Source organism: Hypanus sabinus, chromosome 9 (genome assembly GCF_030144855.1).
Source record: "Hypanus sabinus isolate sHypSab1 chromosome 9, sHypSab1.hap1, whole genome shotgun sequence".
Taxonomy (NCBI): domain Eukaryota; kingdom Metazoa; phylum Chordata; class Chondrichthyes; order Myliobatiformes; family Dasyatidae; genus Hypanus; species Hypanus sabinus.
This window is the reverse complement of record NC_082714.1, coordinates 56,299,594-56,317,308: the sequence shown is the minus strand read 5'-3', so window position 1 is coordinate 56,317,308 and position 17,715 is coordinate 56,299,594. Positions and strand designations below refer to the sequence as shown.

The 17,715-nt window shown below is 45.0% G+C and overlaps 1 protein-coding gene across 3 annotated transcripts in view; it reads right to left on the bottom strand.

Moving 5' to 3' along the window:
* The window catches only part of palb2 (partner and localizer of BRCA2), a 28,909-nt gene extending 11,298 nt beyond the window's left edge, over positions 1-17,611 (bottom strand). The window contains exons 1-8 of one of the 3 annotated variants that reach the window (XM_059979734.1): positions 17,504-17,611; positions 17,366-17,425; positions 8,461-8,560; positions 6,266-8,002; positions 4,328-4,621; positions 3,120-3,664; positions 2,508-2,597; positions 387-548 (exon numbers count right to left, since the gene is read on the bottom strand). In XM_059979734.1, coding sequence (XP_059835717.1) covers positions 387-548; positions 2,508-2,597; positions 3,120-3,664; positions 4,328-4,621; positions 6,266-8,002; positions 8,461-8,560; positions 17,366-17,425; positions 17,504-17,551 — 3,036 coding nt within the window. In that variant the 5' untranslated portion in view covers positions 17,552-17,611. Of the gene's footprint in view, positions 1-386; positions 549-2,507; positions 2,598-3,119; positions 3,665-4,327; positions 4,622-6,265; positions 8,003-8,460; positions 8,561-17,365; positions 17,426-17,498 lie in introns of those variants that run through there. The other 2 variants (XM_059979733.1, XM_059979735.1) reach the window with 2 other exon arrangements.
* Between the last annotated feature and the right edge of the window lie 104 nt (positions 17,612-17,715).

Sequence of the window (17,715 nt, the reverse complement as noted above, 5' to 3'; positions counted from 1 at the left end):
AGGACTTTTTAAAAATTTAATAATCATGAGGAGCTCAGTAAATGGAAGACTTCTCCCAACTAAGGTGAATGGGAAACTTGGATATAAGAGCTTTGTTCAGGGAAGAAATTAATCCAGGGTTTAGACTTGTTGGAACAATATTGTTTTTTAATCATAATGTTCAATCCTTTGGTGAGAGCCCATTGTTTATGAAAGAATTTCATTAGGGGACTCAGTGTGCAGGCTTCTACAGATGTCAAAGAAAAAGAAGATAAATTCAACGAGGTATTCATAATTCTGTGAAATTAAATATTTGTGATTAAACAACCGAACTCAATCATCCAGCATCGAATACCTGACATCAGATTACTCTAATTTGTAACAATGAGAAAAGGACAGGCATATACCTCATCAAAGGTCCAAGCACCGATGTTAATCCACTGGTTCAGCTGCTGCGGGGCCCACAGCAACACTGCTGTTTCGCAGGCACAGGCAATACACGAAGTTCTGGTCTCTTTCACAGTCCAACATACCGTGCACAGATCAATAATGCAGGACGTGGACGGATTCTATAAACAAAGATAACACTATTCATCCTCACAAGACTGATGAAACTTGCATAGATATCTCATGCCAGTAGTGAAGCTGGTTTACCTGGGTAGTGTCCTTTCCCTCAACATGTATACCATAAAAAAAAATACCTACTACAAAATTAAGGGTAGTCATGGAAAGGACACTCGTGATAAAAAAGACATTGTGTTTGCACCAGAGCAAATACATTTTTGCATTTGTTCTGCTCACCTACCCTCAACATTCTTTAGTCCAAAGAAAGCAGATGCAGCCCCTTAAACCTACCCTTGTAACTATAGTCCCTTATCCCAGAAACAATTCTCATTTATTCTGGACCTCTCTAATGTCTTCATATCCTTCCTATGCAACAACTGTAATGCTCCATTTGAGGTAGAGCAGTTTTTCAAAGCTTTACCATAACTTATTGGTCATTGTAAGGGCTGGAAGGGCCTATTTCGCACTGTAGCTCTAAATAAATAAACTTTTCTGTTTTTGTACCCTATTTCCCCATTGACAAAGCCAAAATTGTGTTTGGAGACAAAAGAGACTACAGACCGATGGTATCTCCCTCTATCTTTCAGCCCAGATGAAGGGTCTCGACCTGAAACTACAACTGCCCATTTCAGATGATCCCCAATTTGCTGCGTTCTTCCATCGTTTTGTGTGTTGCCCAAGATTTATTACCTACATTCTCAACCCACTCTTTCACTTGATTTTCGGAGACAATTATATCACTTGGAGTACAGGAAGGGCATAGAGAGCCTAGTGACATGGTGTCACTACATGGTGTACAACAACCAGAAAGGAGGAGCTTAGGAGGACGATGGCACCTAACAGCAACTCCTTTGCTTGCATCTTCGGAAACAACTCTACTTCCATCTGTAATATCTCTATTTTTCCCCGTCAGGATTTTTTCGAAGACCCTCATCTGCAGATACACACTGACTACAGTTCTTTGCGAGAATGGAACCCGCTCTCAGGGTTTCATGATGGCCGTTATTCAGCACAGCCTAAGGGCTCAGCTCACCTTTGGAGGACCGAGATTTCTGGAGACGGAGGAATCGCAGACCCGAGATCTTTGGGCACAGAGCTTGGAAAAAGCAACGCATTGGACTTTTAATATTGTAAACCAGCAAGTTGTTTGATATGACCCCCCTCTCACTGTGAAATGGAGACATCTTTCTCCCTTATTAGGGAGGGAGGGAAGGAGCACCTGTGGTATGTCAAATACCAGCTGAATGAGTAGCCTTTGGGGTACCGTAAATCAGTGTCTTTGCTGTTGCTTTGTTCACACTTGAGTGCTTGGTGGTGGGTGCCGATGGGGTTTTTTTTGCCTGTGGGGGGAGGGGGGATTGTTGCTTGCTGCCGTTTATACGCGGGAGGGGAGCTGGGGGGGGGTTTGGGGTTCTAACATTTTACTGTCATTCATTCTTGGGGGGCACTCCTCTGTTTTTGTGGATGGTTGTGAAGAAGCAGCATTTCAGGATGTATATTGTATACATTTCTCTGACATTAAATGTCCCTTTGAACCTTTGAAACCCTTTCCCTCTGTGCCAGAAAAATAAGAGCTGGTTATGATTTCAGGAGGGCGAATGGTCAGTGCACTTGCTCTTGTTTACATCAGTGGTGCTGAGGTTGAGAGCTTCGAGTTCCTAGGAGTGAACATCACCAATACAGCCTGTCCCACTCCAACCACCCAGACACCATAGCTAAGATTGTTTCAATGTTTTAAAGTTAAAGTGTTTGTCCTCTAGTTGCTAAGCTTATCCTTTTGTATTGGGCAAGATCATCAAGACCCTGGCATTGTGTAGGATCTTACTGACTAAATCCAGCAAACACAGCCTTGCAGGTCTCGACCATTTAAACCTTTGACAATTAGGGTACTTAAGCAAAGAGCCTTGCTCAGCAAAATCTGGTTCATCTGATTTGTCCTTCAGTGCTCATCAGTATTCACTAACCTGTATCTTGGAGATTAATTGTAACATCTGCTTTTCCAATTTTTGCTCTAACTTCATGGTGGCAAGAACTGGAGACAAGCCATCATCCTTCTACAAATCAAAATTCACAAAGTCAGTGAAAAGATTTGTAAACCATGAAATCTTATATTTATCAAAAAATTGTAGAGCTCCTCTTTACAAATACAGCTAATAAAACTAAAATGACAGCCAAAATAACACTGTACATGTTGGAAACCTGCGACTAAAACAGTACAGAAAGAGAAATCCTTAGCAGGACAGGAAGCATATAGATACAGTTCGAACAGATACAAGGCAAGCTCTGTGTAGGAGGGAAGGAAGGGTAAAACTGACAGTGGAGCCGAAGCTCCTGTAATGTGCTCTACTGTTCGAAGTTCTGAGCTGCTGTATTCATATTCCTCAGAGAAGGAAATCTTACATCCTCACCTAGTCTGGCTAAATACAACTCCAGACCCACAGACGCTTAAATGACACGGCAAAAGTTTAGTTAAAAGGCAATTAGAAATGGCCTATAAATGCTGCCTTGCACTGATGGTCAGATCCCACAGCCACAGATTGCACCACCATACTAAAACATTACAGAAAAATAGTTACCTCTTCAACGACCATTTTTGAAAATTCCTCAGTATCATCATCATTTGGCATCTCTTGTTGGCTGACTGTCATTCCACCTTTGTAGTTGAGGTCCTCCTCATCTTTATTATTTAAAAGTTCCCTTCCAGAGAAAGCACATGGACTGCCTTCCTTTATTATCGGAGAGGGCTGAGTCAAATGTGGCTGTGATGCTTTTCCAACAGCTGACTGGGATCTCTGTTCACAATTCCCCACATCTTCCAGCCCATGTAACAATGTGGCAGTTTGAGGTGAATTCGGGTTTCCACAGCTCCTTTGGGAAAATACTGGAGAACAGCCAGTAGCACCGGAGACAGGAGTGAAGCCGAGTGAAGGGAAAGCAGGGCTACCTGCATACTGGTCATGTTGATGGTCACCCGTAGCCTGTGGAGTTGAAAGCAGAATGCTGCAAGATGGCTTACGGCCAGATGTGTTTTTTGGAATTTTCTGAACACGAGAGTTATTGTTGTTCTCTGGCTTTTCTGGGGTACTGGAAAGTTCCATGCAACTCAGAGACTCTGGAGACACTGGGTTGAAAAACACACCGTGCATTAATTCATCTATCATCAGGTTTAAGCTTCACTTAAATTAATTGACAAATTTACTTTGCCAGTACTTGTAACCACTGTAGTAATACACTAGTCATTAATCCGATTGTTTCATTTATTTTCACAATTGAACTTATGACCCCACAAGTGGACTGCACGCAAACTGTACATGCAGGAAATTATATTTCTTCTTGCTGTTATTAGAACTCCAGTTGGAGCTTAACTAATCTCAATTGTAAATCTCAAACTTTAGTTTCTGAAGGAGGAGCGATCAACTGAATCCAACTTTAAGTTTGTGTAATCTGCCATTGTTAGAAGATTATACCAAGCTACTAGAGATTGTATACTTCACAATTATGTTGGTAAATTGCCTGTATTTAATGTGTACAAAGAAAGTGAGCAGTGTAGAGTGTGCTTTGTATACACTGGGGCCAATTAGCTTCTCAGAATAAAGATAATGTACCAATTGAAGTACTACTGTTTAAAGTATGTGAACTTACTGGAAAGGCTAACTTGACAGATGAAGAAAAAAGCTAAATACAGACGAAAGGAAAGCTAAATACTGGCCATTTCAACTGCTAACTATTTGCATTAGAATATTGGAAGCACTTGCCTTAGAAATTTAGAAATAAGCCATCTTACTTTGTAGGTGAGACTCCTCAACGTTCTCTGTAGTTTCTCGTACACAGGATTTTTTTCTGGGCACTGTGTCCCTATTATTCTTCTCCACGAGTGATTTCTTTAATGCTTCTGTTCTTAGCTTTTCTTTAAGTTGACCATAATCCTCCTCTGGAAGGTCAAAATCTTGGACTTGCTGGCTGTGAAATAACCTTTTGACGATAGCTTTTTTAACAGAGAGTAATGGTTCTGAACACACTAGTGACCTGTATTTAGAGATCTTCCTGGAGCTTCCACGTGTTCTACGATAGCTATTACCTATTGGGACAATACAACTTCCATTACTTCAGAAAACAGAAAAATTAGCAGAAAACTGGCAGGCAGGAAAAGACCGCTTGAGCCAAATAGGTACCCACAACTGTACTATAGTTTATTCTTAATAGGATTCCTACACACAAAGGAAAAGAAGGTAAATCATTTAATAGGTGAGCCATATGCTGAGATAAGCATTCTCTAAGAAGTTTTAAATATTTATCTCTGGGAATTTTCATACAACACCCACCATCTCACAGTGTAGTGAATTAAAGTATTATGCTGTCACTGAGATCTTTTAAAAGACAGCTCAGGGCATTCTGGAGTTCAATTCCAGTGCTGTCAGTAAGGAGTTTGTAGATTCTTCCTGAGGGTTTCCTTTGGGTGCTCCAGGTTTCCTCCCACAGTCCAAGGATGCACTGGTTCGTAGGTTAGTTGGTCATTGTAAATCGTCCTATGATTAGGCTAGTGTTAAGTAGGTGGGTTGCTGGGCAGTATGGCTTGTTGGACCTGTTCTGAGCTGTACTTCCAAATAAAAAATTTAAAAATAGATAATAAATAGTACAGATTTCCAGTTTCTAATCATTTAGATTTAGTGTCTGTAAGAACCATAAAAAAAATCTTCAGAATTTAATAGAACATAAATAATATAACAGAGTACAAGCCCTTTGGCTCCTGATGTTGTGCCACCCTTATAACCTACTCTCAGGTCATTCTAACCCTTCTCTCCCACATAACCTTCCATTTTTCTATCATCCATCTGCCTATCAAAGTGTCCCTTCAATGTCGCAAATATATCTGCCTCTACCATCTCCCCTGGCAGTGAGTTCCATGTACTTACCACTCTCTGTGTAAAAAAATCTACTGTTAACATTCCCCTCTATACCCCCCCCCCCTTTGTATTAATCACTGCCATCTGGGAAAAAGGCATGGGCTGTCCACTCTATCTATGCCTCATATCATCTTATACACCTCTCATCCTCCTTCAGTCCAAAGAGAAAAGCCCTAGCTTATCCAGCCTTTTCTTGTAAGACCTGCTCTGTAATCCAGGCATCCTGATGAATCTTCTCTGCACCCTCCCTAAAGCTTCCACATCCTTCCTATTATGAGATGACCAGAACTGAACACAAGACCCCAAGTGTGGTCTAGCCAGCTTTATAGAGCTGCAACATTACCTCACGGCTGTTGAATTCATTCTCCCAACTAATGGTAACAGTCCTACAGAGATCTCGTTTTTAGTTTAAAGAAATCAAATTGCATATTTATTGAAGAGAAAAATACATCTGACTTTTGGTTTAGGTAGAAAAAAACTTTGAGGGACTGATTAAATGGCAATGTGTGCTTACTCTCTTAGATGACACAATGAACCATTCTATTTTCTGCTCATCTGTGGATTATTGCAAACTCTCTGGTTTTAGACACGTCTGTAGAGAACAGTCACTATACTTAAAGGCTTCCAGTGGCCGTGAAGTGTTTTTCAGAGATTATGCAAGACTGCATGAAAATAAAATGTTTTTTTTTACTTTTTTCTAATCAAAAATAAATGAACTTTGCACTCATTTAACACGAATGTCAGTTTTCAGAACAAATCATGCATGACAACAGCAGTCAAGTCAATTCAAGTCCAACAAAAGTGTATTTGGTGCTCACCTCCTGAGAGCTTCACTCTCCTCCTGGGCTGAGACACTGGCAGCTCTGTCTTCTCTTGGTCCAAGTCAACTCCTAACGGAAGTGACCACCTTGTCTTACTTAAATGTTGCTTCAAGGCAGCGTCATCAGAAAAATCCTGCTGAGTTTCCGGGATCATGTCCTGACTGTCAATATCACTATTTGTGCTTGATAGCTCAGGCATACTCACTGCAGATTTAACTTGTGCTGTCAACAGGTCATTTGTGTCTTCTTTACAAGGTTTTATCAAGACATCGTTAGTCTGAATTGCGTTAGATTTTTGTAGTGGTTCAACTTGTTCATTGGCTTTGTTTTGCAATAGGCTGGAATTATTTAGATTAAAGTTAGTAGTCCCTGAAAAGTGATGACTATTCGTGTTATTTTCAGTTTCTCCATAGAGTTCATTAGAATCAGGCATTGTCTGGCATGTATTAATTTCATTCCTCTTGATGTCATCTTCACCCTGAACATCAGAAGGTGGAGCAATCTGAATGTCATTGGGAACTCTGTGGTCATTTGAATTCTTCTCCACAGAGTTCTGTGGAAAATCAGTGAGCTGGAATTTTGTACTTTCTCTTCTGCCTCTTTTTCTTCCTCTCCTTTGGCTTGATTTAGTGCTCTGGGAATTATCACTCACTTTAGAAGGATCTTGCAGGATAGGCTGCAAGGAAGTTGAACCAGATTCTCTGCCATCACCTTCCTGACTATTAAAAAGTAATAACGTATCACAGGTCTCTGCTTCACCCTTTGGGGTGCCTTCTACAGGACTGCTGTGGTTATGTGTGAATTTCCTGGGTCTTCCTTTCCCCCCATTTCTGGACTTTCCCAACTGGCTATGAATCACTGCGTCCAGATCCACCTGTCGCTGACAACTGGTCATACGGCGAGTTGTCCGAACGTAGTACTCGACAGGAAAGAGAAGTCCTTCAACAAGTGTACAAGATTTCAGTTGGCTATCTCCTGGAGACCTACACACAGTGGTACCTGCTTGCTGCTCAACTGGTTCTACTGCAATTGCCTCACCCTTAAGGTTGGATTCAGAAGCTTCACTAGGGTCCTTAGAGCAATTTGGCTTTGCTTCTTGCAGTGCAGCATCTTCAGTCATCACTGCTGAAGAGCAAGCTTCAGTACTGCACATCGCCCCTCCTGAGGACTTGCCTTCATGATAGTGGGGATTAGAGTCACTTGCTATTCTGGTGTTGGGTGTAATCACACAATTATCTTCTATTTCTGGTGCTCCATTTGTTAACAATGCTGAGTTGCCTTTAGATTTGAGCTTTGTGTTCTCCTCAACACATCTATCAAGAGTCTGGGAGACATTGATGACTCTGTTACTGATGAGTGGATCAAGAGTTTCCATTTTTTTAACACAAGGCTCTCCACTGGCAGTCAAAGGTTCATCTGAATCACTGGTTAACTCACATGCTCTTTTCAATACTTTGCATGACCTCTTTTTTCTTAGTTTCAGACGACTTTGAACTCCACTTTCTGTCCTTGTGATGGGGTTAATTTCTTCAACTGCGGGATTGCAGGGTCGAGCTAAAGAGTCAACACTTTTGCAGATGTCCATTAAAGACTCATTTGAATGTCTAATAATATCTGGCTCAATGCTGAAGGTTATGGTAGAATTCTTTTCCTTGCTTTCTTCTGCTGGGTCTTGACTTTTCTTAAAAGAAGAGCTGGACCAAAATGAACCCAAAATAGAGGGATACTCATTTTCTTAAAAAGAATCAAGAAAGACACATTAGATCCTTTCCTAAACCTCCAGAGAAACAGAATGAAACAGGGACATACATATCCTAGTGACAAAACAATCATATAGGGAACTGGCCTAGAATTATGAAAAGCATAAGTTAGGAAATGATAGCTAGTTAATCGGCATAGAAACAAGATTAAAAGAACAGAAAGCTACATTGTTCCCCTTATTGCAATAGCTTACAACTCCATATCCTTAACTCAGACATCAGCACTGCATAGAAAGCCAAACGTAGGAGAGTTGAGGAGCAGGTTGGCTGTATGCATTCAGTTATACAACCTGAATAAGCCCTTTAGGGTTAACACTCCTCACTGTAACATGGGAACTTAAGAAAATTCTTTACCATGGCCCATTATAAATGAAATATCAATGAAAAGACACAATCCAGTCTGAAGCTGAAACCATTTAACTGTAGACCTACCCACTGCCAGCTGCGATGTGCTCTGTTCTTCCTGCAGCTGGTTCTGATACACAATGTTTTTTTTAACATGATTCTGAATCCTCTCAGCTTTCTCTGCACACTAAAGATAGAAAATAAGGGATAAATATCATATGGTCAAAATAAATACATTGTACACTGAATAGATTGATCTGAAAAGCTGGCATGGAACTAGTGCTCGAACATCGTCCATCTAATGATTTTATAACTTGATGAAAATTACTGTGACAGATTTCTATTCCATACTCAACAGAAGAGCATCCCATCACCAAATTATTTGAACTATTGCAGAAAATGTTACAAAATATTATCAGGCATAAAATATGCTTTCATTTTACTGCAATATTAAAATGAGTCTTTAAACTGAAGCCACATGCAGCCATTCAGGTGGGTAAGAGGTCCAATAGCACTCACAATGTTCTTTCATTCAACATCAAAACATCTTAAAAATTATTTTATCTAGCATTTACTGGATGCAACATTTTCATCTTCATAACCATAGTCTTTTTTAAAAACACATGCTCAATGTTATTAACATTTTCAGGTTTTTTTTTTCCTGGAATCACCAAGCTCTCTGCTCAGGTCAATACTGGTTGACCTTAATGTATGTAAATGATGTTATATTAATGAAACTTGGTTTTAAAATGAAGACACCTCACCCAAATGTAGGAATAGCTCGGCAAAATATAAAAGGTTTTCCATTTACGTAACACTTTTTATGCTGTCTCATCACTCCAGGGAGTTATTTTCCACCCTGATCTCAGATGTGGTCCACGTAGAGTTTGTATATCCTCTCTGTTACTGCCATGGGTTTCCTTCAGATTGTCAGCTTTCCTTCCATATTCCAAAGACATGCTAGTGGGTTAACTGACTACTGCAACTTATCCTTTACTGTCGAGCAGCAAAGACTGGAGCTTCTGGGAATAATTCGGAAGGTACAAGATCAGTCCATCCCAAAGAAGAAGCAGCATTCTAAAGAGGAGATGAGGCAACCGTGGCTGACAAGGGAAGTTAAAGAACAGCATAAAAGTAAAAGATTTGAGGACATGCAATATAGCAAAAATTATTGGGCAGCTAAAGGATTGGGAAACTTTCAAAAACCAACAGAAGGCAACTAAAAAAAAGGATTAAGAAGAGAAAAGATGGAATATAAAGTTAAGGTAAGCCAATAATATAAGAGAGGATACCAAAAGTTTTTACAGATATATAAAGTGTAAACGAGAGGCAAGAGTGGACATCGGATCACTGGAAAATGACACTGGAGAAGAAGAAATGGCAGAAAAACTTAATAAGTATTTTGTGTCAGACTTCACTGTGGATGACACCAGCAGCATGCCAGAAATTCGAGAGGGTCAAAGGGCAGAAGTGAGAGAAATTGTTGTTAATATGGAGAAAGTGTTTGGAAAGCTGAAAGGTCTGAAGGTAGATAAGTCACCTGGACCAGATAGACTACACCCCAGGGGTCTAAAAGAGAGAGATGAAGAGATTACAGAGGGTTTGTAATGATCTTTCAAGTATCACTAGATTCTGGAATGGTTCCAGAGGACTGGAAAATCACAAATGTCACTCCATTCTTCAAGAAGGGAGGGAGGCAAAAGTCAGGATATTATAGGCCAGTTTGCCTTACTTCAGTGTTAACAAGATGTTAGAGATAAATAAGGATGGAGTTTCAGGGTACATGATAAAATAGGCAGTTCAGCATTGTTCCTCAAGGGGAAATCTTGGCTGAAAAATTGGAATTCCTTGAGAAATTGAATACTTGACCCTAACCAAAAGATACCTCTCAGCAAGGATGCATTCATGCACACACAGACAGGATTTTATCCAAACTTCACCTTGTAGCGGTGTGCTACATGCAGCGCTAAAATAACGACACGGAGTCAGTAAACTGCAATTAAAGATGATTTTATTCAAACTTCACAGCCTTGCTTTAAAGCCTCCCTCATCCTGCCCTCCCCGGGTGCGGATGCTCTAAAGGACACGTACTCACAAACCCCCGCAGGCTTTTTCCCTTTGTTGTGGACCTGGCCTTTGTGCCTGCGCGCTGGCTATTTGTGAGCCGGTTCGAGTGCGCTAGGAAGTGGGTCGCCACATAACCCCCCCCCCCCTCAGAACTGGCGATACACCCCGCAATGTCCACAGTCTGGGCCGGACCCTGTATGGGAGGTCGGCCTCTGTGCCACGGTGCCGGATACTCGACCGGTTACGCCAGGTCCACATGGGCCAGTTTGAGTCGGTCCACCGTGAAAACCTCCTCTCCCCCCCCAACGTCCAGCATGAACATGGACCCGTTGTTCCTGAGCACCGTGAATGGCCCCTCGTAGGGCCGTTGCAGTGGTGGCCGATGCCCACCCCGTTGTACAAACACAAACTTACAGTTCTGCAGGTCTTTGGGTACGCAGGTCGGGTTCTGCCCATGCTGCGAAGTGGGTATGGGGGCCATGTCACCGAGCCTCTTGCGTAGTCTGCCCAGGACTGCTGCGGGTTCTTCCTCTTGCCCCCTTGGGGCTGGAGGGTGCGCTGTACACCAACTTGGCCGACGAGGCGTGCAGATCGTCTTTGGGCGCCGTGCGGATGCCGAGTAGGACTCAGGGAAGCTTGTCCGTCCAGTTAGCTCCTCGCAGGCGGGCCATGAGAGCCGACTTTAGGTGACGGTGGAAACGCTCCAATAGTCCATTCGACTGTGGGTGGTAGGCAGTGGTGTGGTGCAGCTGTGTACCCAAAAGGCTGGCCATAGCTGACCACAGGCTGGAGGTGAACTGGGCACCTCTGTCGGAGGTAATGTGGGCCGGTACACCAAAGTGGGACACCCAGGTGGCGATCAGTGCCCAGGTGCAAGATTTAGAGGTGGCGTCCGTGAGTGGGATCACCTCTGGCCATCTTGTGAACCGGTCCACGATAGTCAGGAGGTGCCGCGCACTGCGTGACACTGGCAGGGGGCCCACGATATCTACGTGAATGTGGTCGAAACGCCGGTGGGTGGGGTGGAACTGCTGCGGCAGAGCTTTGGTGTGCCGCTGCACCTTGGCCGGCTGGCTGTGCATGCACGTTCTGGCCCATTCACTGACCTGCTTGCGGAGTCCGTGCCAAATGAACCGGTTGGCTACCAGCCAGACAGTTGTCCTGATGGAGGGGTGCACTAAGTTATGAATGGAGTCGAAAACATGGCGCCGCCAGTTTGCCGGGGCGACGGGACGGGGCTGGCCGGTGGCGACGTCACAGAGTAGGATCCTCTCACCTGGGCCTACGGGGACGTCCTGGAGCTGCAAACCGAAGACTGCGGTTCTGTAACTAGGGATCTCCTCATCTGCCTGCTGCACCTCTGCCAGTGCCTGAAAGTCTACCCCTTGGGAAAGGGCATGAATGTTAGGGCGAGAGAGCACGTCCACCACGACATTGTCCTTATCTGAGACGTGCCGGACATCCATCGTGTATTCAGAGATGTAGGACAGATGGCACTGCTGGCGGGACAACCAGGGATCGGACACCTTTGTGGACGTAAAGGTAAGCGGCTTGTGATCCGTGAACGCGGTGAAGGGCCCACCTTCTAAGAAGTACCTGAAATGCCGGATTGCCAGGTATAGTGCCAACAGTTCCCGGTCGAAAACACTGTACTTGAGCTCGGGTGGCCACAGGTGTTTGCTGAAAAATGCCAGCGCCCCTCGATGAGTTGTTCCAGCACCCCACCGACTGCCGTGTTAGATGCATCCACTGTGAGGGCAGTAGGGACGTCCATTCTGGGGTGCACTAGCATCGCGACGTTCGCCAAGGCTTCCTTCTCTTGAATGAAAGCAGCGGCGGACTCCTCGTCCCAGGTAATGTCCTTGCCCGGACCCGACAGCAGGGCGAACATGATTAGGGCAGCTGAAGGGAGGAAGCAGTGGTAGAAATTGACCATACCTACGAACTCCTGAAGGCCTTTGATCGTGGTGGGTCAGGGGAAATGGCAGACCACATCTACCTTAGCGGGCAGAGGGGTTGCCCCGTCTTTAGTAATCCTGTGGCCCAGGAAGTCAATGGTGTCCAGCCTGAACTGGCATTTGGCCGGGTTGATCGTTAGACCGTATTCACTCAGTCGGGCATAGAGTTGACGGAGGTGGGACAGATGCTCCTGACAACTGCTGCTGGCTATGAGGATGTCGTCCAAAGAGATGAACGCGAAGTCCAGGTCGTGTCCCACTGCGTCCATTAACCGCTGGAACGTCTGTGCGGCATTCTTCAGGCCAAACGGCATGCGGAGGAACTCGAAAAGGCCGAACGGAGTGATGAGAGCCGTTTTGGGGATGTCGTCCAGATGTATCTGGATTTGATGGTATCCTCGGATGAGGTCTACCTTGGAGAAGATCCGTGTGCCGTGCAGGTTTGCTGCAAAGTTCTGAATGTGCGGCATAGGGTAGAGGTCCAGTGTGGTAGCCTCGTTCAGCCTGCGGTAGTCGCCGCACGGTCTCCAGCCCCCTGTCGCTTTGGGCACCATGTGCAGGGGGGAGGCCCATGGGCTGTCGGACCGCCGGATGATCCCCAATTCCTCCATCCTCTTGAACTCTTCCTTCGCCAGTCGGAACTTGTCCGGGGGAAGCCACCGAGTGCGGGCGTGGAGGGGTGGTCCCTGGGCTGGGATGTGGTGCTGTACGCCATGTCGGGGTGAACTGCGGTGCCAGAACCGATGGGAAATCCGCCAGGACTCTGGTGAAGTCGTTGTCAGACAGCGTGATGGAGCCGAGGTGTGGGGCTGGCAACTGGGCTTCTCCCAGGGAGAACGTCTGAAAAGTCTCGGCGTGGACCAGCCTCTGCCTCAGCAGGTCAACCAGCAGGCTGTGAGCCCGCAAAAAATCCGCGCCCCGAAGTGGTTGGGCTACGGCAGCCAGTGTGAAGTCCCACGCGAACCGGCTGGAGCCGAACTGTAGCTGCACTATACGGGTGCCGTAGGTCCTTACCGTGCTGCCGTTCACGGCCCTTGGGGGAGACCCGGTGCCCGACGGTCAGCCGCCGTAGCCAAGGGCGGCGGCTGGCCCTGGCGTTTCCCGGGAACTAGCAGGGTGGGCAACAACTGCGGGCTTCTGCGCCCCACCGCTGGTGGTAGAAACACCAGTGTTCGTTGGGCTCCCCACCCATGCTTCTGGGGCTAGCGGGCTCTGTGGCCGGGCCTGGACTGGTTTGCTGCTGGGAGCGTGGCCTGTTGATCTGTGCGATGGACGCCCCACTCACCTTCTTGGCGTTCCACAGCAAGTCCACCTGGGTTGCCAACTTCCAGGGGTCGCTGAAATCCACGTTGGACAGCAGCAGGTGTATGTCCTCGGGCAGCTGCTCCAGGAATGCCTGCTCAAACATGAGGCAGGGTGTGTGTCCGCCAGCCAAAGACAACATCTCATTTATTAAAGCCGATGGAGGTCTGTCTCCCAAGCCATCCAGGTGCAGTAAGCGGGCAGCCCGCTCGCACTGTGAGAGTCCAAAAGTCATTAGGAGTAGGGCTTTGAATTGCGTGTACTTGCCGTCCGCCAGGGGTGACTGTACGAACTCCGCAACCTGGGCCGCTGTGTCCTGGTCGAGGGAGCTCACCACGTAGTAGTAACGTATGTCCTCTGAGGTTATCTGCTGAACGTGGAATTGGGCTTCTGCTTGCTGGAACCATAGGTGAGGTCACAGTGTCCAGAAGCTTGGCAGTTTCAATGAAACCGCATGAACAGATGCAGCGTCGGTCATCTCCGGTCCAAAAATCGTTTGGATCGTCGGGGTCACCAATTGTAGCGGTGTGCTAAACACAGCGCTAAAATAACAACACAGAGTCGGTAAACTGCAATTAAAGATGATTTTAATCGAACTTCACAGCCTTGCTTTAAAGCCTCCCTCATCCTGCCCTCCCCGGGTGCAGATGCTCTAAGGGACACGTACTCACAAACCCCCGCAGGCTTTTTCCCTTTGTTGCGGACCTGGCCTTTGTGCCTGCGCACGGGCTATTTGTGAGCCAGTTCGAGTGCGCTAGGAAGTGGGTCGCCACAACCTCATAAACAATCCAATGGCCCCAATCCAACAGGAGTCAAATAGAAACAACATCTGTGCTGTCTTTAAGCCCATCATAATTAGCATCTGTTAAGACACTCTTGGCTCCCCCAGCAGGAAACGTCACACCTAGTTTGATGAGAATGACCAAGAGCTCCAGGAGCTAATTAACCACAAAGTGTTGCTCATTTGGAAATTCCATTTCATGGGAGAAGAAATGGCTCTACAGAAACCCAAAGGTCAAAGCCAAACAAAAATGCCATGATTTGGAGAACAAATGGTGATTGGAAAGATAGTCATTGTCTTTTTCCCACCTTGGAGAGTCTAAAACACAGGTTTAAGGAGAGAGGGGTGATATTTAAAGGATTTCTGAGGAGCAAATCTTTCATAAAACCTAGAAGTGAATATACCTTATTAACCAGTTTCTCAACCTGCCCTGCACTTTCAATGGTTTGCACACACCCATCTCAAGATCTCTCAGCTCCTGCAGCCCTTTAAGAACAATATCTTTTAGTCTATGTTGTGTCACCTTGTTCTTCTTACTAAAAGTCATGACTTCACCTTTCCCACATTTAAACTAGACCTGCTCTGCATCTGCCTATTCTTTCAGCCTATTTGTACACTGCTGCAATTTAACATTGTCCTTTTCTCTGTTCACATTACTTCAAAGTTTAGTGTTATCTGCAAATTTAGAAATTGGGCCTTGTACCATTGTCCCTGTGCTCCAAGTATAGGTCATTAATATAGATCAAAGCAATGGCCTCAACTCCGTTCCATGGAAAATGCTACTATACCCCTTCCCCTGTCTAAAATGAAAACAACCATTCACCATGAACTCTACTGCCTGTTAGTTAGCCAGTTTTATACCCAGCTTAACATCCCTTTTATGCATGTGCTTCAGCTTTGCTGATAATCCTATTTTGAGGCATCAAAAGAAAAGCCTTCTTGAAGTCCACATACATCAAGACAACCATGTCACCATCAACTCTATCTGTTACATAAATGAAAAATTCTAACTAGAGTGGAACACAAATCGACCTTAATAAATCTGTGCTAGTTTGCTTTCATTTATTTTCCTCAAGGTGCCCATTAATCCTGTCCCAGATCAGTGTTTCTAAAAGCTTTCCGACCATTATTATTCAACTGGCCAATGGCTGCTGGGATTACAGACAGACAGACATACTTTATTGATCCCGGGGGAAATTGGGTTTTGTTACAGCCGCACCAACCAAGAATAGTATAGAAATATAGCAATATAAAACCATAAATAATTAAATAATAAGTTAGTAGTGTTCGTTCCTTTATTGAGGAATGAATGCTTGCCACCCTCTGGAACCACCCTGTGAGAGCACCACAGTCACTATACCCATGATTTTCTCTTGAACTTCTCTCAAAATCCAAGGATGCATCCTACTGGACCTGGTCAGTTACCTATTTAAGTTCAGTCAGCTTTATGATGGGTCTCACCGATGCAGAGGAGGCCACATTGGGAGAACCGGACACCGTAGACAGCCCTGGCAGATTCGCAGGTGAAGTGTTGCCTCACATGGAGGGACTGTCTGGAGCCCTGAATGGAGGGGAGGGAGGTGGTTTATGGGCCAGGTGCCACACCTTGGCCACTTGCAGGGATAAATGCCGAGTGCCAAGAGAGAGATTCGTGGGGAGAAACAAACGGACAAGGAAATCATGCAGCGAGTGACCCCTACAGAAAGCCGTGAGGGGGGAGGGAACAAAAAAGGTGCAGAGGCGTTTTGGTGATAGGATCCCTTTGGAGAAAGCGAAAGTTGCAAAGAATGATTTACTGGATGCAGAGACTCGTAGGGTGGTAGGTAAGGACAAGAGAAGCTCTATTGTGTTAAAGCAGCGGGAAGATGGGGTGAGTGCAGGTGTTTTAAATCTTTTAATGTTATAACCATTATCTTCTAAGTGTTCTCCAACTAAAAATTTAAAGGTTTTAAGGTTTATCTTATTATCAAAGTATGTATGCAGAATACAACTCAGAGAAATACAGAAAGTATATGGAGTCATTGGATGAAAAGATATCAAACTCCCTGCACAAAAAAGAAAAAGAAACAAAAATATCAAACCCTAACCCCTCCCTCACACAAAAACTAATAGACTGCCCACCTGGAAAACGACAGCTAGAACAACACCCTCCATCGCAAATAAGACTATCGTATCGGCCACTTGACCCACTTCATTCCACCAAAACAGACTCAGCACCATTGGTCTCTCCTTGTGGGTTTGGCATGTCATCAAAAACCTTGACAAACTTCTATAGACGTGTGGTGGGAAGGGTGCTGACTGGCTGCATTGAGCAGAAAATCACACCAAAGGTTGTGGGTTAAGCTCAGCCCAGCACGGGTAAAATGCTCCCAAACATTCAGCACACCTGCATAAAATGTTGCCATAGAAAAGAAGCATTCATCATCAAAGATCGTCACCTCCTCAGGCCATGCTCTTTTCTCGCTGCTGCCATCAGGTAGAAGGTACATGAGCCTCAGGATTCGCACCACCAGGTTCAAGAAAAGTTACTACTCCTCAAACATCAGGTTCTTCAAGGGATAGCTACACTCATTTAAGGACTGTTCTATTGATGGATGTTCTGTTATTATTTCATGCTCGTTATTTATAACTGCAATTGCACAGTTTGCTTAGAGTTTACATTTACTATTCTATACATTTGCTAAGTATGCTCGCAGAGAAGGAATCTCAGGATTGTATGTGGTGACATGTATGTACTGTACTCTGATAATAAGTTTTACTTTTACCTTTGGGACCAGAAACAGACTGCTCTAGAAAATCATCTTGGGCACAAGATACTCCAGAGTTGGAGAATCATAAAATCAGTTCCTCAAAACCCCGATTCCAAGAAAGAAATGTCACTTGCCTGCAATTTATACACCGTCTTTGCATATTCTTTCTTCAGCAGGGCCAGTCGTTCCCTGAGCTGGAGTGAAAAGGAAGAGTTAAGTTCAGTCCTTTCTGTTTTACAGCGAGCATGAGCCTGAGTCTGGCATTACCTCACCTGCTCTCTGGTCTCCACGTTCAGGGACTTTTTCAGACTGCTCTCCATAATGAGCTGATTTCATTCCCATCACCATCAACACTGAGGCAGGAGCCGGAACCTCGGACAAAGGGCCCGCCACTTCTGACCAATCAGCGCCGGCCCTGCTCTCCATCTCAGCCAATCGGAGGAGGCTCGCTGCTCATTGGTGCCTGCGGCCGTCGCTCACGTTT